We start from the raw sequence: 26,484 nt of genomic DNA on the forward strand, positions 1-26,484 counted from the left end.
CAGAATCTAAAAGAAAGTAGGGAACATTTTCCATTGTTGTTATTTCCACGTTTTTGTATCCAGAGCTATGAGATAATGTCTTCACAGCTGCAAAGAAATTAAAAAAAAAAAACAACTGTGCAGGATATATTTACTTGTTAACTATCACTGGAAAAAAACATGTAGAGGTGAGGTTCCATGAGAACAGATTTCCATTTGTATTTTGATCTTTCTGTTATTTGCCATGGACTTGTATAATATTGTAAACCTGTTTTTCTTGGGCAAGACTTGTATACTCTAATCTCATTTGTTACTCCACAATTTTGCAAAAAAAAGGAAGTTTTTTTCTTCCTTTTTGAACAACCGTATGAAATTAGGGCCCTATTTTTTTTTTTCATATCTATGTCTGTATGTGTATTGCCCACTAGTGTCTAGTTCATGGTTTCTCAGCCTTGACACTGTTGATCTTTGGGGCCAGATTATTCTGTTATGGGGTCTGTCCTGTGCATTGCTGGCTGTTCAGCAGCACCCAGTGTGCATGCTTAGTTGTGTCTGACTGTTTGGGACCCCATGGACTGTGTAGCCCAGCAGGCTCCTCTGTCCATGGGATTTCCCAGGCAAACATACCGGGGTGGGTTGCCATTTCCTCCCTCAGGGGATCTTTCCAACCCAGGAATCAAACCTGTGTCTCGTGTATCTCCTGCATTGACAGATGGATTGTTTAGCACTGAGCAACCCTCCGGGAGTTGGTGATGGATAGGGAGGCCTGGCGTGCTGCAATTCATGGGGTCACAAAGAGTCGGACAGGACTGAGCGACTGAACTGAACCGAACTGAACTGAACCCTCTGGTCTTTACCCAATAGATTCTTCCCACCCCCAATCATGACACTCACATACATTCACACACACACACATGAATATCTCTGGATATTACAATCTGTGCCAGAGGGTAAAGTCACCCCTGTTGGAAACCACTGATCTACTTTTCTCTCTCATTACTTAACATCTTTCTCGATCAACATGTGGCTAGTTCAGTATCTGTATTCAGACATGTATATCCATATCTAAATGTATATATATGAGTCTTCTATGACATATACTCATCTTCTTCGAAAGGGTAAACTTAGATACATGAGCCAGTAGATTGATTGCAGTAACAACGTTTTGTGTTTTTTTTTTTTTTTTCACTTAGTCTTCTCTGATAGCTCAGTTAGTAAAGAATCCATCTGCAGTGCAGGAGACCCCAGTTCGATTCCTGGGTCAGGAAGATCCTCTGGAGAAGAGAAAGGCTACCCACTTCAGTATTCTTGGGCTTCCCTGGTGGCTCAGCTGGTAAAGAATCAGCCTGCAGGGCGGGAGACCTGGGTTCTATCCCTGGGTTGGGAAGATCCCCTGGAGAAGGGAAAGGCTACCCACTGCATCCTGGCCTGGAGAATTCCACAGACTGTATAGTCCATGGGGTCACAGAGAGGCAGACACGACTGAGTGACTTTTTCACTTTTCCCTTATAACATAGGAGTTTGGAAACATGTTCATTTCTGTCATTTGAGATTCTAGGAAAGCATGAGGTACTTGTTTCTACAAAGTGCAATGAGGAAAAAAAATGCTTGGCTCCCATTCTATAGCAGTTCATTCTCCTGAATGCAAACAGCTGTACCTCTCTCCTCAGCAGTGATGATCCTGGAGATGGGTCATGGCATATGTGGATGTGATAGCCTGTAAGAAAATTGGGTTTTTTTCACAGCCATGAGCAGGCTAACATGAAGTTGATCATAGAACATCTTTTCCTTTAAATATCCACTATGTTTTTAAAATTTGATGAGCGGGTCCTAAAGTCTGATTCCCTTGTGACTTCTTTGCAAGTAAACTCTTTGCTTTTCTCAAGCAACCTTTTGTCTCTGAGCCTTCTTACATGCTTTTTTTTTAAATTATTTATTTTTGGCTGTTCTGGTTCTTTGTTGTTACATGGCCTTTTCTCTAATTGAGGTGGTCAGGGGTCCTCTCTAGTTGCGGTGTGCAGGCTTCTCGTTTCTGTGGTTTCTCTTGTTGCAGAGCACGGGCTATAGAGTATGTTTACTCAGTAGTTGTGGCTCCCAGGCTCTAGAGCACAGACTCAGTAGTTTCAGTGCATGGGCTTAGTTGCTCTGCAGCACGTGGGATCTTCCTGCAGCAGGGATCAAACCTGTGTCTCCTGCACTGGCGGGCGGATTCTTATCCACTGAGCCACCAGGGAATCCCTCCGTGTGCTCTTTATATCAAGTGTGTGTCACCTGGAAAGTGGTGGCTGTGGTAATGCTGCCTCTTTGGACCCTGCTATGATGCCACATGTTTCACTTGGGTCAGAACCTCACATGTATCAATCCTCAGCTCTGCAGAAGTCTTGGCTGCTGTTGTTAAGATGAGCGAGGCCCTGGTGCTGAAGGGCTTGGGATGCAAAAATGAATACTGGGCGCCCCTCAGTCCTTCACAGGGTGGTCTGTGAAGTGAGGGCTCTTGCTGCTGCTGCTAAGTTGCCTCAGTCGTGTCTGATTCTGTGCAGTGCAAGGAAATTTAAACAATTCGATCTAACCAAGGAATCACAGACAGCAACAGACACTTTACCAAAGAAAATAGACAGATGGCAAAGAAACATATGAAAAAGATGCTCCACGTCACATGTCATCAGGAAAAGGATAGATTCCAACAGCGAGATACCGGCACACGCCCGTTAGAGTGGCCGTAATCCGGGAGACAGACAACATCAGATGATGCTGAAGAGATGGAGCACCAGGAACTCTCCCTTCTTGCTGCCGGGAATGCAAAACGGGGCAGGCAGTTTCTTACAAAACAAAACATACCCTTACTCCTCCGCATTTGTTCGAATGGGCTGAAAATGTCTGTACATAATGAAACAGACATCCATGCCCATGAATGTATAGACCAGCTTTATCGATTATTGTCCAAATTTGGAAGCAACCAAGATGTCCTCCAGTAGCTGAAAGGATAAATAGAATAAATAAACTGAGGTCCATCCAGATTATGGACTGTTACTGAGCACTACACAGGAATGATTTGTCAAGCCACGGAGGAAACTAAAATGTATATTATTGGGTGAAAGAGGCCTGTCTGAAAAGGCTGCACACTGCAGGATTCCAACTGTATGTCCTTCTAGAAAAAGCACAACTATGCAGAAAGTGAAAAGATCAGTGGTTGCAGGGGCTGGGGTGCGTAGCAATGAACAGGTGGAGCACAGAGGACTTTTTTTTTTTTTTCAGGCAGTGAAACTACTCTGCATACTATTATTACAGATTTATGTAGTCACACATTTGTCCAAACCCTTAGAATGCACAATGAGGCGTGAACTGTGGAGTAAACTGTAGACTCTGGGAGATAATGATGTTTCACTGTTGGTTCATCACTTGTAACAAATGAGCCACTGGTGGGGGTGTTGAGGATGGAGAAGGCTGTGAGTGACGGGGAGCAGGGGGCTATATGAGTGCCTTTCTCTGTGCCTTTCTTTTAATTCTTCTATGAACCTAAAATTGCTCTAAAAATGAAAAATAAATAATTTTTAATTTATTATTTAATTTGAAAACTTTACCCTCTGAAGTTCCTTGGAAAGCGCCTAGTTCTTCATAGAGAATGAAATTCAGATCTCTTATCCAGTCTTGCCACTTAAAGATTTTCTTTTCCTGTGTGATGCTTGGGAATAGCTTAAGTAGATTTTTAAATTGTAGTTTGAAGTCCTGCCTACCTATTGTATAAGGAGAAAAGGCCACTGAATTCTAGGTCATCGATTCTGTTAGGACAACATAATCTGCCTTTCCAGATGCTGGGTGCTTATAAATCTGCAGATACGACTTTTTTTTTTTCTTGCAATTAATTTTTTTTTCTGCAAATCGAGGTCTTGTCTTGGGGTTATTGCTCCTTCTCTTTCAGCTGATTTAATTCATCATGTTTTCTCAAGTGATCTCTCATTAAAACAGGCTGTCTTTTGAACTTTGTATTAAAATAACTCAGCATCATGATGAATGGGCTAGAATACCATATGAGCCAGGGTATCATGGACTATGAGATGCTCTGTTTTAACTTGATTAATTATCCTGTACTCTCTAATGAATAACACATAAATTAGCACCATGAAGAAGCATATATCACAGGAAAACCAAGTAACAGAAATCTGACTTAGTAAAGTCAAGTAGAATGGGAAAGCCATGTACTACAGCTAGTCATTGTTCTTTCCTGCCTAGATTTTCCCCACTACAAAGAAACTCAGCTAAACCAGTCCCGAATCTTCCATCCCATGTGTGTGTTTATCAAGCTGGTAGATTTTGCTTTCATAGTAAAGTCAGTACTTCTAGAATTTGCTGTATCCCCAAACGGGATACTAAACTATTTTGAAGGAATGCAAACAGTTTTCATGTACGGGGTATTGTATATTTTTTCAAGTAACATTTTTTTAAGTGGTTGTGGTGATAATGGATAGCATCATCAACTCAATGGACATGAGTCTGAGCAAACTCCAGGAGGAGCCTGGAGTGCCACAGTCCATGGGGTCAAAAAGAATCAGACAGGTCTGAGCAACTGAACAATGACAACTGGTTGATAACAGCAATAGAAGAGAATCCAGTTCATATTGCCTGACGATATATTGTCTCTGGTTGCTGTTTATGCTTATGAGTAATCAGCTTGACAATTTTAAATTAATCCTTAACCTCTGCTGGTCAGCATGCTAGAACCCAGAGCATCATGTGCCTCGCAGGAACTTTTTATTATGAACCATGGGTCGCCCTGTCGAGCTTTACAGCTGCCAAGCGTCTATTTTGAAGAATAACAGGGAACTCAAGAGTGTGTTTAGAGTTGGCTGTGTTTCCACCCTCACTGTCATCCCCATCAACACACAGCATCTTCCTAGAGTTGTTGACTCTATGCAGACCGAGGTGAAGCTGAGACAGAGTGGAGGGCAGAGGGGCCTGGACCGCTCTGGGGGTCATTGCCCTGGGGAATCCTTGCTTCCCCAAGGGAGATCAGCCTGAAGGCTGAGAAGCAGAAATGGACACACGTGCATCCAGTGATCAATTTATTAGTTGATAAAGAGGGTTGTCTTTCTCAGTACCTGGATCACAAGGAGATACCTGAAGAGCTATACGAAGTGCTCCGAAGACTCTGAGAGGAGAGGGGGATGGAGCCAACATTGGGAGCGCTGGTTCTGCATGGTTCCTTGAGGTCCCGTGTAGCCCAGTATGATGGACTGTCCTTCCTCCTCTCCAGCAAGGTCATCAAGCTTCAGTGAGGATCAGAATCACCGGGAGCCTTGTTAAAATACATTTCTCGGCACCTACCCTCCGAGCACCTGATTCTGTGAATCTGGGGTGAAACTCAAGACTGACATGTCTAACAGGCTTCCAAGTGAGGCCGATGCTGCTGGTCTCAAGATCCCACTTTGAGAACCACTGCTGTGGTGTTCTGTATGCTCTAGGGCTTCTCTCTGGTGTCTTTCTCTGCCTAGTGACTTGTACCAATTTCAAAGTATTGATACATTACATTCTCTGCCTCCCTGCCCCTACATCTGACCAACCTTCCTTCTAGGCTGCTGTTGTTGCTGAATCACTAGTCCATGTCTGACTGTTTCCAACCATGGATTGTAGCCTGCCAGGCTCCTCTGTCTGTGGGATTTCCCAAGCAAGAATACTAGAGTGGGTTACCATTTCCTTCTCCAAGGGATCTTCCTGACCCAGGAATTGAACCTGTGTCTCCTGCACTAGGAGGTGGCTTCTTCACCGTGGCTGAACCACTTGGGAAGCTGAGTTCTAGCCCAGTAATCTAGGAAGCAAAATGTTTCTCTGAATTCTGGGGGCTGCTCCAGCAAGTAAATCAAAAGTTAATCCAATCCAATCCAGTCAAACCCAATAGAGGTCATGGGAACATCTGCTGTAGACAGTTGGCCAGAAGTACAGGTAACAGCTTGGACTTGCAGCTGGTGTTTAAAGCCAAGGAGGGATTGTTGAGAGCCTCCCAGGTAATGCTAGTAATAAAGAACCCGCCTGCCAGTGCAGGAGACCTGAGAGACAAAGGTTTGCGCTCTGGGTCGGGAAGATCCCCTGGAAGAGAACATGGCAACCCACTCCAGTATTCTTGTCTGGAGAATTCCATGGACAGAGGAACCTGGTGGGCTCTGGTCCATAACGTCAGAAAGAATGGGACAAGACAGAAGTGACTTGGCACACCAGAGGGGTCGTTGGAATCTCCAATCTGTAGTTGGTTGTTCAAAAGCTCTGCTGGTAGCCTGGGCTTGCTGTTGGCATCTGAAGGTGGGGTAGGGGCAGTCCAATGGGATTGAGCCCTTAGCCCGTGAGTTCTGAGCTGTCTCAGGGTAGACAGTGTCAGAATCAAGTCACCCTGTTGGTGCAAGCGACTTGCTTGGCGGTGTGGGAAAACCACCACCCCTCGCACTCCCTGGCAGCACGCATGTTGGACTTGGGTCCAGGAATCCCGAAGAAATAGTGTTTGCTGATATGAGACTTTCATGTTCCCCCAAATGGGGCTCTGAGTTATGGATTTCATTTTAGTGCAGGTCTGCACTGAAGCAGTGTTCTGATTCTAACCTTTTCGCAGACCGCGTGTCTTTCGAAGGACTCCAAAGAGCCAAGTAACGTAGCAGTTCATAACACTGACCTTATTGTGAAAAGTGGAAAGTCGTTTTCTTTATCATTACATCAGAACTTATGGAGGGCTCTGACTTCTGCACAGTCCATCAATCATGTGAGCCAGGCAGGACTCCAGAACTTTCTGTGAACGTCTTCTACATTATTAAAAGTCATTCCTTGTGCTGAGAACTCTCCTATACATGGATTTGCATCGGTTTTTTTTTTTTTTTGGCTGTACTGGTAACAAAGATTTACTGGAACAAAGTTTGTTCCTTGATGCACATGAGCTTTCTCTAGTCGCGGCCAGCAGAGCTTCTCATTGCAGTGGCTTCTCATGTTACTGACCAGAGGCTCCAGGGCACATGTGGGCTTCAGTAGTTGAGGTTCCAGAGTATATAGAGTAGAGACTCAATAGTTGTGGCACACGGGCTTGGGTGCCCCGTGACACGTGGAATCTTCTCCAATCAGGGAGGGAACCCATGTCTCCCATACCGGGGGTAGATTCTTTACCACCGAGTCACCAGGGAAGTCTGAGAGATTTGCATGTTGACACCTAGACACGACCATTTATTTGCACATTTCCTCTGAAGTAGGAAATGGTGACCCGCTGCAGTATTCTTGCCTGCAAAATTCCATACTCTGCACTGAGGTTCACAGTCACTGGAGAAGGAAATGGCAAACCCACTCCAGTATCCTTGCCTGGAGAATCCCATGGACACAGGAGCCTGGCGGGCTACAGTCCCTGGGGTTGCAAAGCCTCGGACGTGACTGAGTGTGCAGGACCTGGACAGCAGCCTTGACTTTAGATGGTCCCATGGTGTCTTCGTAAACATCTCTGTGATGATCTTTATAAAAACAGTCTTCCCCACATTTTAGGAAAAGAAGAAACTCATTTTCTCGAGAGCTCACAATTTATGATGGAGAGGTAACCTGGGATGTGAAGTAGGGTGTTTTTTTTGACTCCATGTGGGGTATGCTTTCTATGACAATTATTTTGATTGGAATCCACAAGGTGTTCCGTATTTTTTTTTTTTTTTGACTTCCCGGGCTCTACTCTCTGGGTCTCTAAAGAGAGGACGTTGATCCTCAGTCTCTTACCTGTCAGAATTCTCCTGGATCTAGAATTTTCTTTAGCACCTGCTGTTGCCAGCATTGCTCATGGCTTGCACGGGCTCCTTAGATCCATGATAATGAGTGATGAGTGACCCGCGTGGCCAGACAGTCCCTGGCATGGTCCTTCTGGGCTTTGTGCCATTGCTGGACTTAACAACCTCCCTCCCCAGCCTTTCTGCGACTGCCCTTCTCCTCAGCCATTGCTGGGCATTTCTCAGAAGGTCTCTCATTTCACGTTGGTGCCCAAGGTGCGGCTCACCTGCAACACCATCTTGGTTCATCCCTTGAGTTACTGCTTGTGAGGCTGAGGACCATCTGTCTCCGTGGTCTTCCCTCCTAGGACTCACGCTGGATGGACTCTGTGTTGTGTCCTTCTCATCTGCTTTTGACCTTTCTGCAAGGACACTGCAAATGTTCTGGAGAGAGTTATTAGCGGTGTTGGGATTCCCTGGTGGCTTGGTGGTAAAGCATCTGCCTGCAATGCAGGAGGTGAGGGTTCGATCCCTGGGTCGAGACAATACCACGGAGGAGGCAATGGCAACCCACTCCAGTATTCTTGCCTGGAGAATCCCATGGACAGAGGAGCCTGGTGGGCTGCAGTCCAGGGGGTCACAAGGAGTCGGACATGAGTTAGCGACGAAACAACAACAGTTAGAGGCTTTAGTTTGTCAGAGGATAAAATGTTAGCAGGCAGAAGGTCTGAAAGTTAATAACGTCTCAGCCCTCTGCTCTTGAATGGATTTGACAGTTTTGAGTTGGATTCCAGGGTTGGAAAAGTCCATGAGACAGGCTTACATGTTAACTGGGGCCCTGTAACTTCTTTCCTTTGCAAAGTTCCTTGTATTATAAGACAATGACATGTCATTCACAGCTCACACATGTCTTGTGTTCAGCAAGAAGAGGGATTGCATGACCCTCAAAGGTCTTCTCTGACTTGTAATTCTACTGGGAGCATCTGACTCAGAATCCTGCAGTTTCTAAACATTTCGAGTGGGTGTTTGGAGTCATGGTTGGGGTTCCTTTCCTTGTCCTGTTTGTACTTAGAGCACAGGCTTGGTGCTAGTGTACGACAGATCTTAACACTTTGAAGACAGAGATGGACAGAGATGCTCACTGATGCAAGGTGACCGTTAGCAATTTTTGAAAATAATTCTATTTATGTGTTTATTGGTCATGCCGGGTCTGCATGGGGCTTTGCTTTGGTTGTGGAGAGCTGGGGCTCCTCTCTAGTCATGGTGTGTGAGCTTCTCATTGCGGTGGCTTCTCACTGCGGTGCCCCACAGGGCTCTAAAGCATTTGGACTTCAGCAGTTGCAGCAGAGACTCAGTAGTTTCTGCCCCCGGTCTCTAGAGCAGACCCTCAATAGTTGTGGCACACGGACTTAGCTATTCAAGGGCATGTGGGGTCTTCCCCACCCAGGGAAAGAACCCAAGTCTCCTGCACAGACAAGCAGATTCTTAACCACCAGACCACCAGGGAAGCCATCAGACACAAAACTTCAGGTCCACAAGCTCATTGAACAAGTGGCAGAAATGCCCCAAACCTATACCTCTGCCTGTGACTTTCAAGAGACAGAAAATGAAAGATTAAAAAAAAAAAAAAAAGAAAGCCTGGAAAAAGTCAAAAGTGAAAAAAGTGTTAGTCACTCAGTCGTGTCCGACTCTTTGCGACCCCATGAACTGTAGCCGGCCAGGCTCCTCTGCCCATGGAATTCTCCAGGCAAGAATACTGGTGTGTGTAGCCATGCCCTTCTCCAGGGGATCTTCCCGACCCAGGGATTGAACCTGGGTCTCCTGCATTGCAGGCAGATTCTTTACCGTCTGAGCCACCAGGAAAGCCCACCTGGTAGTAATTTTGAAGAGAGTCCTGGAATCCCATTTGATTTACCTTGCAAACTGTGCAGAGTCAGCATTCTAAGAGCCTTCAGTTAGCTTTGATACAGTAAAAAAAAAAAAAAAATTGGTTTTCAATTGCTTACAGATAACAGCAGCTTCTGTACACTACCCTTCCCAGGCAGGACAAGATTAAATCCCGCTGTAGCTCAGAAATCTAGTGAAGTCATTGCTTTAGTAGCTGACTATGTCCCTTTAGTTTTTGCTAGGAGGTCTCCTAATTTCCTGTTTTGTTCACCTATAAAACAGCCTGCAATAAAAACATAAGAGCAACAATAATTAAGGAAAGAAAAGACCCAGGAGGACTTCTAGACATTACTAGTCTTCTAATGCTGCCTAAAGTGTATTTTTGTTATTGTCGTTTAGGTGCTCAGTGGTGTCAGACTCTTTGCGACCCCATGGACTGCAGCACGTCAGGCTTCCCTCTCTTTCACCATCTCCCAGAACTTGTTCAAACTCATGTCCGTCGAGTTGATGATGCCATCCAGCTGTCTCATCTTCTGTCGCCCCCTTCACCTGCTGACCTCAATTTTTAGCGAGTTGCGAATATCCACATCACTGTCTTTCCAAGAGAAAGGTAGTGAAAGATGTAATTAACAGTTGCGGAAAGTTATGTTTCTAAATTGCTGTTCCACATTGCTCTTGCATTTTTTTCTCCTTTGATCATGGTTTGAATTCTTCACAGGGACTTTGACGTGTTTTCTTAAACAATATTTCCACTGTTCCTTTCAGTTGCTCGGTACGCAGGCTCACACAAAAGTACAGATGAACGCAGCTGCCAATAACGAGTCAAAACACATTGGAACAACAATATGTTCTTTGGTGAATACGCTCAAGACACCACGATTCTTTTAGTTTCAGGAAAAATATGTTACCCTCCAGTGAAATTGCAGTGCCCCCTAAACTAGCTTGAGGAAGAGCTTTGTTGGGGCTTGAAATGGGGAGATGTGTCTTTCGGCGGAAGTGGTGACCTGCCTATCTCCTATTTCATATGAACTCACGTTCCTCTTCCACACCAAAGGGGCTACTCCTCCATACTGCTCTTGGATCTTCCCAGCACAGGGTTAATGCCTTCACCACCCTCATCTCCTCCGAGAAATACAGCTCATATCTACTTACCTTTGTTGAAACTGTGGCATTGGAGAAGACTCTTGAGAGTCTCTTGGACTGCAAGAAGATCCAACCAGTCCATCCTAAAGGAAATCAGTCCTGAATATTCATTGGAAGGACTGATGCTGAAGCTGAAGCTCCAATCCTTTGGTCACCTGATGCAAAGAACTGACTCATTGGAAAAGACCCTGATGCTGGGAAAGATTGGAGGCAGAAGGAGAAGGGGATGACAGAGGATGAGATGCTTGGATGGCATCACTGACTCAATGGGCATGAGTCAGGAGTTGGTAATGGACAGGGAAGCCTGGCGTGCTGGGGTCCATGGGATCACAAAGAGTTAGAACTGAGCAACTGAACTGAACTGAACTGTAGTCCCCTTCTCCTCCTGCCTTCAGACTTTCCCAGCACCAGGGTCTTTTCCAATGAGTCACTTCTTCGCATCAAGTGGCCAAAGGATTGGAGCTTCAGTTTCAGCATCAGTCCTTCCAATGAATATTTAAGACTAATTTCCTTTAGGATTGACTTGTTTGATCTCCTTGCATCCAAGGGAATCACAGGAGTCTTCTCCAACACCACAGTTCAAAAGCATCACTTCTTTGGTGCTCAGCTTCCTTTATGGTCCAACTCTAACATCAATACATGACTACTGGAAAAACCATAGCTTTGACTATACGGGCCTTTGTCAACAAAGTAATGCCTCTGCTTTTTAATATGCTATCTAGTTTGGTCATAGCTTTTCTTCCAAGGAGCAAAGTGTCTTTTAATTTCATGCCTGCCATCACCATCTGCAGTGATTTTGGAGCCCATGAAAATAAAATCTGTCTTTAATATTCAATTTCAAAGGGGTTTTAACATTTCACAATTATGCCCTGGGACCTAATATGCCCTTTACATCAGACTTTTGGGACCTTTTCTATCTTTCTTCCCTGTTTCTCCTGCTTCCTCCCTATGGCTCCTTCTCATCTCTTCTTCCCGGTCTCATCTTTCCCACCAACACTGAGACCCACACAGTTGATTCAGATTGAAGTTGGGGCCACTTTGAAGTAAGGGTTAGAAATGCAAGAGTGTGTGGCCATCCCACCTCGGAAAGAACCCTTCCAGAACTTTGAAGTCGGTGATCATTCCTACCTGAGGAATGCCACATCTCTGTGCTTTCAGCCTGGACACTTTATTCCATAGATACTTGTTTACTTTCTCTACAAGCAGGTATGGTGATGGGGGAGAAATTCCTGGAATGGGGAGGATCCACACAATTTACAAGCGAAGCAAGAACTAGAGGGCAATGTCTGAGCACGCCTGCCTTTATAGGCTGTGTTCATCACTGTTGCTTGTCTCTGCTGTGAAGGAGGAGGTGGGAAGAGAATGAGGTTTATACAGACTTTTTTTATTTTTTTTTAGGTTTCCCAGGAACAATGCTGTCGTTGTTTAATTTATGTAGCTGCTCTGTTGCTCATGCTTCCCTTACTTTGTAATACGAGTCATTAACTCAATTTTAGTTATTACCTTTAATGCTCCCTCTCAACCTCCTGAAGGTTGGATTTCTTTCCGCACAAGTCACTTATTCTGTCTTGAAATATCTTTCAGGGCTTAATGTGATTTTCGTGGAGAGGGCACGATTTATCAGAATTTTCTTCTGAGAATATACATCTGAATACCAAATGTAGTTTACATATCCACAGTCACAGCTGTGGCAAGGATGAATTCAGAATTAACACATCTTCTTGGAGGAGATTAAAGTCGGAAGACTGTTCCTTGGGATGTGCTAACAGAAGCCGGTACCTCCAATTCTGTAACTCCATGGTGGTCCCCCTTATTCCTTCGGGGAGAGTGAGTAATAGAAGTTGCATGCAGTCCTTTCCCCAGGATGGAATTTGTAAGCATATTCCTTGTTAAAATTCATAGTCAAGTGCTAATAAAAGGAATGTTTTCCCATATGGCATTGTCTAATGCTTGCTGTTCTATAAATTTTCTTTAGATGACTTTATTTACATCTATGAAAAGATTGTTAGCACGATTATTTCTTAAATAATTTACACTTGACTCTGTATACAAGCCTTCATTCAGTTTTTCATATTCTCATGCTGAATTTCTAGGATGCTGAATCTCTTCTCTATAGGAAGCAAGTTAGTCAAGCCATTTTCCGAAATCTCTACCTAGTGAAGATGAACAGTTTGTTCATCTCTATCTCTTTATTTCCTTCTTTTCAGTTCCTCATGACCTAATGACTAAAGTGTAATTTCATTTATGACTCCCTATTCCGTTCCTTTATCTATTCAGCCAGTATTCTTTAAGATCATGAGGAAGCTAGTGGTGAGAAGGAAATGCAGGCACATTCTGTATTTGAGGAAGTCTTAGGCGGTGGTGGTGGGGTGGTGATGATCATTAAGGAAAAACAATACAAATACATTTATACTTGACCACCATCTAGAGTGCTTTGCAACAGAAGTGCAGGGAGGCCCAGGGCATGTGCCACTGGGGAGCTGTCGTAGTCAGGGAGGGCTTCCTGGAAGAAGTGGCATGGACGTCGCCTTGGGGAGCAGACAAGTCCCGGATGGGAGAACAGCACTTACGGAGGTTTTCATTCCTGGACAGGATGCCAGGTGTCAGGAAATGAGGTAGAGAACGTGGCCAGACCCTGGGTTCCAGTGGTGGGGGCCACAGGGGAGGCCTGGGCGTTTGAGGGGGTAGGTTTGTGTGGTCAGATACTGTTTTCCTGTAGAATTCAGTTCACTGTGAGATAGTTGTCAAATGTAGAGTGAAATTTATGGGGAGGGGTTAATGAAAAGGTTGCTTGTTTACTGAGGATGTGAAAGTGAAGTGAAGTCGCTCAGTCGTACTGCAGCCTATCAGGCTCCTCTGTCCCTGGGATTTTCTAGGCAAGAGTGCTGGAGTGGGGTGCCATTGCTTTCTCTGTTACAGAGGATAATCTATAACAAAAGAACTTGTACTATAAACAACAAATATAAACATTGAGTTTTTTTTTTTTTTTTTCTCTTTAAGTAGATTTTGTTTTAGAGCTTCTTAGCTTCACAAAGGGAGAAGGAAATGGTAACCCACCGCAGTGTTCTTGCCTGGAGAATCCCAGGGACTGGAGCCTGGTGGGCTGCCGTCTATGGAGTCACACAGAGTCGGACACGACTGAAGCGACTTAGCAGCAGCAGCAGCAGCTTCACAAAAAAATTGAGCAGGAAATACCACGAGTTCCCATTCACCCCATGACCCCATATATGCACAGCTTCCCTCGTTACCAGCATCCCACCCTAGTGGTACATCTGCTATGCTAAGGAACCTTCACTGACACACTGTCATCACCCCTGGGCCACAATTTACATCAGGGTTCATTTTGTTATGCATTCTGTGAGTGTTGGACAAATGTCTAATGACATGTGTCCACCACAGTGTCACACAGAGTTGGTTCATTGCCCTAAAAATCCTCTTTATTCTACCTGTTCATCCCTCCCTCTCCACAACACCTGGCCACCTCTGTTCTGTTTCCTGTCTCCATAGTTTCGCCTTTCCCAGAACGTTGGAACTGGAGAAGGCAATGGCACCCCACTCCAGTCCTCTTGCCTGGAAAATCCCATGGATGGAGGAGCCTGGTGGGCTGCAGTCCATGGGGTAGCTAAGAGTCAGACACGGCTGAGCGACTTCAGTTTCACTTTTCACTTTCATGCTTTGGAGAAGGAAATGGCAACCCACTCCAGTGCTCTTGCCTGGAGAATCCCAGGGCCGGGGGAGCCTGGTGGGCTGCCGTCTATGGGGTCGCACAGAGTTGGACACGACTGGAGCGACTTAGCAGCAGCAGCAGAACGTTGCAAAGCTGGGATCATACAATGTGTAGCCTTTTCAGATTGACTTCTTTCACTTAGCAATATGTGTTTAAGTTTCCTGAGACACATTTAGAATGAATGTATAGTTGTGATGATCACGAGCAAAGACTCATTAATAAAAAAAGTGCTTTGAGGGACTTTCCTGGTGGTCCAATGGCCAAGACTCTGCGCTCCCAACGCGAGTGGCCTGAGATCCATTCCTGCTCAGGGAAATAGTTCGCACATGGGCCAAGTTAAGAGTTTGCACACTGCAATTAAAGATCTGCTTGCTATAACTAAGAACGGGTGCAGCCAAATAAATGTTAAAAATCTTTTTAATACTTTGAGCCATGAAAATGTTCAGTCTCAGGCGAAGTCTCCTGAACACCCCTCTTAGCTGCTGTTGAATATATGAAGAACTTGTGAGTGTATCGACAATACAACGGAATATCCTTGCAACGATGAATGAAATCAAGTATTTTATTTCTTAATTCCAAGGTCATAGAAAAATATTCTGGATTAAAAGGAAATTCCTAAATTTCAATCCATGCCCTCTTTTTAAAAACCCTCCATTTACCACGAAAAGAAAATCGATTGAGTCACAGCTAATGATATTGTGGTTTCAAAGGGCTGGTTTGTTGAGCTTCGGTCTGTGCTGGGCTGTCTGGAATGGTTTCAGGTCAGATGTTCCGTCTTGCTGTTGGGCAGTCATTCAATGTCACGTTCCTGAAACTGCACCCTGGTTAGTCCTTACGGGATATGCCACAACATCACCTCCCAAACAAGGGGGAATCTGTTCTAATTCTCTTTTTTTTCTCAGCAAATGACTGTATTGAGATAGCTAGTTTTCATCTGTCTTTATCCTTCCCTTGTGGGTCGTCTTTGAGTGAAGTGTTTTCTTTACTTGAAGCTTTTGAAGAATTTTTATTTTTTTTCTTGAAGGGAAAAATCAAAAGGCTAGAAATGAAGCGACTTTGAAAATATCATTGAAATAGTGTCTGCGTGCAGCTGACCGAATTTACATAAACTCTTTGAAAGTTGGACTGACTGGCATTCATGTTTGATCTCGTTAAACCAATAAAATACGGATGTAATCTTTCTATAATTACCAAAGCCCCACTGTCTGATGCTACCTGGAGGTTAAAGTGATGATTCTAGAGGCAACTATCTTTCATGCCTAATGTACTTTGGCTCTTTATTTTTGCTGGCTTTCAGCCAGAGTGAGACTTTATTGCAGATACTGTATTTTATTTTTTTGTTGTCAACTGGCTTAACTGGTGAAGGCTATTGTAATCCGGCTAAAAACTCCCCCCTGGGCGGGTTGTTGAAATGCTCTGGGTTTTTATATTTTTCCATTGCTCCTCTGCTCAGAAAGCATTCCAGGTAAGCTGCCTAGGTGGATGGTGGGGTGTTCATGCACACCTGGCCTAAACACAGTGGCTGGAGCTAATCAGGGGTTTACAGACATCCGCCATGCCATTAGGCAGGGTTCTTAGAAGTTCTTTGTAGAGATAAATTGTGTGGAAGATGCTGATTGATAAAACCAAAAGCATAGGGCAGCTGCAAAACCTTGTCATGGGTGGGGTGGAGGGGGGGCGCAATTGTTTTAAAGAAAACAGGAAACTCAAAACCCCAAAAGGAAATAGAGACACTTTGGGTGGGGAAATGTGTGTGCGTGTGTGTAGAAAATTTCTACGTGGAGAAAACTCCATGAGTAAATTCAAAAGACAAACAATGTACTGGAAACCTTTTATTTAAAGCAGTAAATAACAGGCAAATTATTACTAAGTCTAATGGGTACTAATAGCTGCTGCAGTATCTAAGAAGAGGGTGGACTCTCCAAAATAGAAATGGTAAAATGCAGAGACAGTTCACCGTAGAGGAAATACAAATGGCCAATCAAAGGCAATTAAAAACTCAGGGAAGAGCTGACTCATTGGAAAAGACCCTGATGCTGGGCAAGATTGAGGGCAGGAGGAGAAGGGGACGACGGAGGATGAGATGGTTGGATGGCATCACTGACTCGATGGACATGAGTTTGAGTAAACTCTGGGAGTTGGTGATGGACAGGGAGGCCTGGCGTGCTGCAGTCCATGGGGTCACAAAGACTCAGACACGACTGAGCGACTGAACTGAACTGAACTGAAGGGAAGAAAACATGGTACTTCTCACCCCGAACTGACCCATCTCAGTACCCCAAACCCCTCACCCTCTGAGCCTCACTAATAAGATGAAACCAGTTAGCATAGGATGCGCGTTATACACAGGAGCTGGGAGTTTGACAGTTCAGGATTACTCTTCCACTTCTCAGAACAAAAATAATGGCGAACATAGTAAAATTTATAATCACAATCATCTTTTTTTTTTAAAAAAACATCTAACTCTGTGCCAACCATTTTGCTAAACACTTTACGTGGATTATCTTTTTAATCTTCCCCAGCAAGCTATGACATCCTATCTTTTGTAATAAAAAGTTAACGATTATAATCATAATAAACCTTTCATGCCTGCTTGCTGTTGCCCCCAATATTTCTTTCTAAGGACAGCTTTTCATTTTTTGTGATTAATGGGAAATTTGGCCTCAAATGAAAGTGCTTCGGTGGAGGAAATGCGTTGGTATTAAATCCCAGGAAAATGTCAATGACAGATGGGCTCAGTGGCTGTCGGGATAGGGTGTGCAGGCCAACGGGACCGGCAGCAATGTGTGTTTCAGGCTCGGGCTGGCAGTCGTGTTTGCTTTGCCAGGCGGCTGAAGGCACCCTTCCCTGGATTCATCTGTTGTTGAGGTTTGACCATTTTACCTCCAAAGTGAACAGAAGGATTCTAACCAAGCTGTGCCATGAACGGAGCTTCTCACAGCTCTAATCTATGTTGTTGTTATTATTATTTTTTTTAATCCTCAGACATATACTAAGTGAAAAGTGTCCTTTCCAGTAATTTGCAACCTGCTCCACTTCCTGCGTGTTCACCCCATCTCCTCTCCTATTCCCTGCTCCAGCCGCCCCACCTGATCTGATATTCTCTGAGCTTACAATGTTGGGAACTCTCTGGTCCGATTCCTACGCTCCTTGTGGTTTATACATCTGGAGATTTCATTCACAGCCGCTCTCAGTCTCTCTGTGTGTCTCCCTCGCTTTTCTTCACCATGACACTCATAGCTGAGTTTCACCACTGGCTGCAGGATGTGTGTGTGTGTATATATATACATAAATATATACATATATCATTTGCTCTCTTTGACTCCCAGTCCCTTCATTGTAAAACGGGCAGAGGAAGCTTGTGTGGCCCGTGGATTGATCATGTACGTGACTCTGACATAACCAGAGCAAATGCTTGTACTGTCTCAATCATGATATTATCGATAATACTCAGGTCAGTGGCATATGACCCCGCTGGTAATATTTTTGTCAGTCCATCACTGGGGGCAGGGAGCAGTTGCCATGCCTGCTTCTGCAGCCCTGGGCACCCTTGCAATTGGCCTAAGAAGCTGGTCCAGTTGCCAATGTGAAGGTTTCAACGGAGTGTGAAAAGGAAGCACTGTCTCCAGGACCACACTCCCATTGAGGAGCTTAAGACTCAGGGCAGGGAAGAGAGATCCTAGAGCAGGAGGGTGTGTGATGCATCTCTCAAGAGCAGAGGCAGAGCTGCAGAGGGCCTGCCCGTGTGTCCAGGAGAAAGAAGACCAGGAGGGGAAGCTGGTGGAAGCCGGTCCCAGGTCAGGGATCCCAGGGCAAGGGGCAGGACGTGCTGACCTGACTCAGGGAGGCAGAAGGCCTTCAGACCACACTGTTGTCATGGAGTCGCTCAGTCGTGTCTGACTCTTTGCAACCCCATGGACCGTAGCCCCGCCAGGCTCTTCCGTCCGTGGGATTTCCCAGGCGAGAATACTGGACTGGGTTGCCATTCCCTTCTCCAGGGGATCTTCCTGACCTAGGGATCAAACCCAAGTCTTCCACATTGTAGGTGGATTCTTAACCAGCTGAGCCACAAAGGAAGCCCAAGAATACTGGAGTGGGTAGCCTTTCCCATCTCCAGGGGATCTTCCCAACCCAGGGTCTCCTGCACTGGCAGGAAGATTCTTGTCTATCTGAGCCACCAGGGAAGGCCCCCTCAGACCATGACCCTGTTGAAGGAGGTGGTCAAGATCTGGCCTTGACCTAGTCTCCAAGGTTGGGAGTCCATTCGCTTTAGCCCTGTGTCTCTTTGGAAGGAACCTCACTGGTTCCCATATCTGGGGCATGAGCGCAGGGCATTCAAGTTGGAGTCAGGCTGTGGTCTGCCAGACCTGGTCCTTGGAAGTCCTAGCAGGACCCAACCCCACATGGGACAGGTGACAAACACCCTTCCCGGACAGGACGACGACGAGAGAAGTTCTCCCGATGCCCCAGACCCTGCCCCCAGCGATGCCATAACAACATACTTCTCAGCGTTTGGCCCCTGCTTCTTGTTGCTGTTGTTAACCCTCTTTATGGGCCTCCCAGGTGGCTCAGTGATAAGGAACCCATCTGTCAATGCTGGAGATGCAGGTTCGATCCCTGTATCTCCAGCAAGATGTCGTGGAGACGGGAATGGCTACCCGACTCCAGTATTCTTGCCTGGGAAATCTCACAGAGAGAGGAGCCTGGCGGGCTATAGTCCCTGGGCTCGCAAAGACTCAGACATGACTGAGACATGTCCGAACACAGCACAGCCGGCTTGTGACCAATACCTTGGTCTGCCTAAAGCCCTTGTGAACATTGTCATCAGTTTTTATGAAACACCAGGTTTTCCCATAATGGCCTCTTTCTCGAACACATTATTGCCAGTAATTAAACCGTGTCCACTGTTTGTCCAGCTTTGGCCCCCACCCAGTCTATTAAATTCTTATTTCTCTGATATCAAGCCTACAAAAGACCATGCCTGACCTCAGTCCAGGCTGTTCATACACAGCTCCAGCCCTTATTGATGGATCGGTAGGCATTGATAATGTAGGGAGATATCAGTGCCCACTGAGGATGGGTGCAGCTCAGCGAGGGGGTAAGGAGGTTAATACCAGATTATCTAAAATTGTTAGGGGCATTCAGCAGTTTGGGAGAGTTAAGCTTGTAAAGGAAAAGGAAATGGCAACCCATTCTGGTATTCTAGCTCCTCCCATGGACGGAGGAGCTTGGTGGGGCTACAGTCCACGGGTCGCAAAGAGTCGGACACGACTGAGCGACTTCACTTTCACTTTCAAGCTTGTAAAGGAGACTCGAGTTAGTACGACGGAGACACTTAATGGGGAGAGCTTTCCTGCAGGACTGAGATCTTTTAGCCACATGATTTTTAGGTAGAAGAGGGACATTTCTAATCCTAAACAGTTGAGATCCACCCAGTGATTTTGAGAATCCTGCATTAGGGAGATACGTTACTATGAATGGAAGAGCAGATATCCATACAATAGAATCTGATAGTAAGAAAAGGATGGATGAAGTATTTGACAGTGGGGATGAAGCAAAAAGACTGCTGCTCAGTTGCTAAGTTGTGTCCGACTGTTCGCTCCCTCATGGACTGCAGAATGCCAGGCTTCTCTGTCCTCTACTATTTCTCCTGGAGCTTTCTCAAACTCATGTTCACTGAGTTGGTGATGCCATCTCATCCTCTGTCACCCACTTCTCCTTCTGCCTTTAATCTTTCCCAGCATCAGGGTCTTTTCTAATGAGTCAGCTCTTTGCATCAAGTATTGGAGCTTCAGCTTCAGTCCTTCCAGTGAATATTCACGATGGATTTCCTTTAGGATGGTCTGGTTTGATCTCCTTGCTGTCCAAGCGACTCTCAAGAGCATAATGTAAACCATGATGAAGTGAAATGATCCAGACACAGAAGACTACGTATGTTCTGATTCCATTACATGAAGTGTCCAGAGTAAGGAAATTTCTAGAGAAAGAATGGATGTTAGTGGTTGTCAGAGTCTGAGAAGAGGGATTGCAAAATGCACAGCTTTGTGTCAAAAAGTCCAACAATTCGTGATGATGGTGGCACTGCCTTTCTACTAAAAACCACTGAATTATACAGTTTAAATGAGCGATTTTTGCATATGTGAATTATATATCAGTAAGTTTTTAAAAGAATATTTTTCAAAAGGTATATTATTGGTTCAGTGTTCTTTTGAGTGCAAACAAAGGTGATACTATTCTATTCACTATGATATTCTTAAAATTAAAAGTTTAGGCATTCAGCCATAGGTAATGGGCTACTTTAATCTCGTAGCTAACTTTGAACTTCAGAGCACAGGAAGTCACAGCGTCTTAATTACCAGGTGACCATTTCCATTAGCTCTCCCAACCTATCCCAGCCTAGCACAGTCTGATGTAAACCATCATAATCCAACCAACATTTTAGTCATGTACGAGGACAAGTTTCAAACAGAACTTCAGAATCTAAGGATAATAAATCCTAGTCCTACAGAACTGTAATTCTGAAAAGATACATGCACCCTTATGTTCATGGTGTCACTATTTATAATAGCCAAGGTATGGAAGCAGCAGTGTAAATATCCATCAACAGATGAGTGGGTAAAGAAAATTATATATACAATAAAATACTAGTCAGCCACAGAAAACAATGAGATAATGCCATTGGCAGCAACATGGATGGATACAGAGATCATCATATAAGTGAAATAAGTCAGACAGAAAAAGATCAATACCATACGCTGTCACTTACACGTAGAATCTAAAATACGACATGAATGAACTTATCTACGAAGCGGAAAGAGACTCAGACGTAGAGGACAGACTGATGGTTGTCAAAGGAGTGGGGTGGTGGAGAGGGACGAATTGGGAGTTTGGGGTTAGCTGATGGAAACATGCCTATATATATAGGATGGATAAACAAGGTTCTACTGTAGAGCACAGGGAACTATACTCAATCAGTTCAGTTCAGTTGCTCAGTTGTGTCCGACTCTTTGCAACCCCATGGACTGCAGAATGCCAGGCCTCCCTGTCCATCACCAACTCCCCGAGCTTACTCAAACTCATGTCTGTTGAGTCGGTGATGCCATCCAACCATCTCATCCTCTGTCCTCCCCTTCTCCTCCTGCCTTCAGTCTTTCCCAGCATCAGGGTCTTTTCCAGTGAGTCAGTTCTTTGCATCAGATGGCCAAAGGATTGGAGTTTCAGCTTCAGCATCAGTCCTCATTCACTCAATATCCTCTGAGAAAGCATAATGGAAAAGAATATGAAAAAATGTGTGTGTGTGTATATATATATATATATATGTATGTATGTATGTATGTATAACAAAGCCACTCTGTACAGCAGAAATTAACACAACATTATAAATCAGCTATACTTCAATAAAATAAATTTGAACTTGAATAAATCCTAATCCTGGCATTTGGTGTGTTTGAGTGGTTTGCGCGTATCCCCTCACTTAGTTATACCACTGACCACATGCAAGAGCTAATGTCTTTATGCTTTATAGACGGATGAACTGAGGGACAGACAAGTCCCTTGTCCAGAGTCACAGATCCAGAGAAGGGGGAAAGAGAGAGAGAGAGAGAGAGAGAGAACGTTTTTCCCATGGGATCTGACCTCCAGGATCAAACTCTTCTTACTGCTTAGTTGAAATTGAAAAGCCTCCAGGAAGACACCTCTGCGGGTCATTTTCCTACTGGTCTGTATTTGATCACTCAGCACACCCCTGAGAGGTGGCTTACACACTTTTCCTTCCCAAAACAGCTTGAAATTCTTCATTATTTTATATGTATTTGTATCATGAAGTCAAGGGCAAAACACGATTTCCATTAGAAACCCACTTTTCTGTTTTAGGAAGAAAGACATAGCAGGGTGGCAAGTTGGTCTTTCATTAGGGCTGATATTTTTAAATTATATTAAAGCACACAGGTATATGCAGTTTTCAAATAGAAAAGTATCTAATGAGTCAATGTTTCTTTTTTCGTTTTGCAGAACAATGGTTCCCTGGTTTGGTGCCAGAATCACAAGCAATGTTCAAAGGTATGTTCCCTACAACTGTATCAGTATTCTTATTTTTTAATTAATTTTGGGAAAAGTGTAGAGTCACAGGAAGCCACAAAGCTAGTAGAGAGAAATCACATGTACTGTTCACCCTCTTTCCACCAACGTTTATACCTTATATATTCGTAGCACATTATTACAAGCAGAAAATCATCATTGGTACAAGGGATGTATTAATATAGTTTTGTAATGTTTTTATCACTTGTATAGATTCCGTTAATGTAGTCACTGCTGCAATCAAGATGTATGTATCAGTATTTCTATATATTACCTTATTTCCTCTCCATTCTCTAGTTATTTTGGTCAAAAATGTTTTTAAGGAGAAAATATATTCTGATTCCACCAGCAGACTTAATGCATTCGACTTACAGCTAAGTTATTTTGTAGGCATTTACTTTGTGTGCAGGAACTGCTCATTAAGTATTCGATTCTTTAAGTAAGCAGTCTCTTTTCTGAGTATTTCTTGTTGCACACCCATGTTCTAAATTTCACATTATTCTCATTCATATGTTTGATGGCATAAATTTCTCAGTCCCAAAACATCATAGGCTATAAGAATCTGTATGTGTGTATATATGTAATATACATGTAGGTATATGCTTCAGCTCTAGTCTGAAAGCTGGCTTTATATTCAGATAGTATAAGTGAATACAGTTGAAACCTGCTGTACATATTGGAGTGCTTTGCGATCGTAGTAGAGTTTGCTGAAATTTCTTTCATGGGCGCTACTATTAGACTGAAAATTAAAGCATTCTTTTATTTTACAGTCATAATTGTATAATCGTGTGAATGTGAAATAATTTGGTGAAAGCAAGCTTTGCTTACCTCTGACTCTCTAGATTCTGCACAGAAATGGAATGTCTGGTTTACAATCCTTTTCCTTTTTATATAGTATCATAAACATTGGCCCTGATAAGACATTTTCTGGTATCTGTTATATTAATTGTTCTCCAACTAGTGTTGAATTTATTTATGTCATCATTACAGAAAAAGATTGTGTGTGTGTGTAAGAAAATATGGCTACGCGACTAAATTTCATAAGTAGTTTTTTTTTTTTCCAGTTTTGTTGGTTGGGTATTCAGTTCAGTTCAGTCGCTCAGTCATGTCCGACTGTTTGCAAACCCATGAATTGCAGCATGCCAGGCCTCCCTGTCCATCACCAACTCCCAGAGTTCAGTCAGACTCACGTCCATTGAGTCGGTGATGCCATCCAGCCATCTAATCCTCTGTCGCCCCCTTCTCCTCCTGCCCCCAATCCCTCCCAGCATCAGGGTCTTTTCCAATGAGTCAACTCTTCGCATGAGGTGGCCAAAGTACTGGAGTTTCAGCCTCAGCATCAGTCCTTCCAATGAATATCCAGGACTGGTCTCCTTTAGGATGGACTGGTTGAATCTCCCTGCAGTCCAAGGGACTCTCAAGAGTCTTCTCCAACACCACAGTTCAAAAGCATCAATTCTTCAGTGCTCAGCTTTCTTCACAGTCCAACTCTCACATCCATACATGACCACTGGAAAAACCATAGCCTTGACTAGACGGACCTTTGTTGGCAAAATAATATCTCTGCTTTTTAATATGCTGTCTAGGTTGGTCATAACTTTTCTTCACATGATGGTAATTTTTTGTATCATTTGTACTTGGCACCCCTTTTATTCTTACCCCATCAAGAGATTAATTCTTTTTTATACATTTGAAATTTCAATGGGAGAGATTCATTTGAACTGCTTCTAAAATACCCTAATTAAAGAACATTGCAACTCTGGGGAATACAGATCGTTGAACCATATTTCATAATTGAATGATCAAGGCTGACACGAGAGACTGAATTTCACAAGAACAGAAATCAATTCCTTTTGTCTGAAAGCAAAAAGGAATCAATAGGTCACGGCTAATTCCAGCAGAACCTTTGGACTATATTACAAAGCTGACATAGATTTCAGGGTTGTCTTGAGTCTGAATCTGCGGGGATGAACCTTACATGTTAATCAAAGTTTTTCTCCTTTGAATATTATCGTCCCTGGGTACATTCGCAGATGGTTTGCATTTCTTTTGAGACTGTGAAGCACTGTGTAAGCTTTTCCTCTTGATCTTCTGGTTAATGAAGTGAAGGGTAAGCGATGGTAACTCCATTTTACACGTGGGGAAAATCAAGCACAAACATATTGGATAACGGTCCTGAAATAACTCAGCAAATCGGGGGTGGTGGTTGTTTAGTCACCAAGTCGTGCCTGACTCTTTGTCATCCGATGGACGGTGGCCAGCCAGGATTCTCTGTCCATTGGACTTCCCAGGCAAGCACGTTGATAGAGGCAACTCAAGTTGGGAATGCTGTCTCCGTTGTGGTCTTGAATAAAGATCTACAACTTTAAAAACCGTTTTGAACAAATATTGGGACAGAGGAGTTAAAAAAAAAAAAAACCAAGTCAAAAAGTTATGCTGATGAGATAACTGAGTGTATGTTAAAAGATAAAGTTTACATAATATTTCATAGAAAGTTGTTGTTCAGTGGCTAAGTCGTGTCCGAGTCTTAGCGATCCCATGGACTGCAGCACGCCAGGCTTCCCTGTCCTTCACTATCTCCCCAAGTTTGCTCAAACTCATGTCCATTGGGCCAGTGATGCCATCCAACCATCTCATCCTCTGTCGCCCCCTTCTCCTCCTGCCCTCAGTCTTTCCCAGCATCAGGGTCTTTTCAAATGAGTCGACTCTTCATATCAGTTGGACAAAGCATTGGAGCTTTGGCTTCAGCATCAGTCCTTCCAGTGAATATTCAGGACTGATCTCCTTTAGCATGGACTGGTTGGATCTCCTTGCAGTCCAAGGGACCCTCAAGAGTCTTCTCCAGCACCATAGTTCAAAAGCATCAGTTCTTTGGTGCTCAGACTTCTTTATGGTCCAACTCTCACATCCACACATGACCACTGGAAAAACCATAGCTTTGTCTATACAGACCTTTGTTGGCAAAGGGATGTCTCTCCTTTTTGTACACAGTTTCTAATTAGTTCTGGTTGCATCTGCAAAGTTGGTCACCATCAGGATCTTTCCAGAACATGGGTTCTTCCTCCCATCCAGTTGCCAGCCTTGTCCAGCCTGCCAGCATCTCTTGTCTGGACCAGTCTATGAGCATGCTCTCGGGTCTGCCAGATTCTACTGTGTGTATGTGGGTGCTGGAAAGACGCTTTACACATGTAATCTGAATCATACTGCCATTTGCATCACACCCTTTAATATCTAAGCATCTCCTTCAGTGTAAACACTATTTCATCTGCCTGTGGTCTCTCTCCACTTCCTCCTGTGTTCAGCCACATCAATCTGTCTTTTCCCTCCTCCCAGAAAGCTTTTCCCAAAGACACCCAGCTCACCGTGTACCACCGCCCTCCAACCCGCATTCACATCTCAGCAAAAATGCCACCTCCTCAGCCTTGCCCTCCCGTGTCACCTCCCACACCTTTACAGTATCCTCGGCCGTATTACACCCTTGTCATTTTATATACCTGTTTCTTTGTCTCTGCGATTATGTCTCCTTCACCAGAAAATGAGCTTCAGGCAGCCATTGATTGTGTCCTGCTTTGTTCATTATGGGATCTTGAAGCCTAGAACCGTGTTTGGGTAAGGAGTTGTTGCTTACCGAGCATTTGTCTTTTTGTTTTGTTTTTTTTTCAACTTTTTATCTTGTATTGGGGTATAGCTGATTAACAAACAATGTTGTGATAGTTTCAGGTGAACAGTGAAGTGATTCAGCCATACGTATACATGCATCCATTCTCCCACAAACTCCCCTCCCATCCAGGCTGCCACGTGACATTGAGCAGAGTTCCCTGGGCTGTCCAGCAGGTCTTTGCTGGTTCTCCATGTTAAATACAGCAGTGTGTCCATGTCCATCCCAGACTCCCTGACTATCCCTTCCCCCATTCTTCCCCCTGGGAACCATAAGGTTATTACAGAGGATTGAGCAGAGTT

The 26,484-nt window shown here is 44.2% G+C and overlaps 1 protein-coding gene across 1 annotated transcript in view; it reads left to right on the forward strand.

Annotated features, from left to right (window-relative positions):
- Window positions 1–26,484, forward strand: part of ANOS1 (anosmin 1) — a 205,182-nt gene that overhangs the window by 15,212 nt on the left and 163,486 nt on the right. The window contains exon 2 of the mRNA XM_040265372.1: window positions 22,459–22,506. Coding sequence (XP_040121306.1) covers window positions 22,459–22,506 — 48 coding nt within the window. The remainder of the gene's footprint in view (window positions 1–22,458; window positions 22,507–26,484) is intronic.

This window comes from Oryx dammah, unplaced genomic scaffold, assembly GCF_014754425.2.
Source record: "Oryx dammah isolate SB20612 unplaced genomic scaffold, SCBI_Odam_1.1 HiC_scaffold_23, whole genome shotgun sequence".
NCBI lineage: Eukaryota > Metazoa > Chordata > Mammalia > Artiodactyla > Bovidae > Oryx > Oryx dammah.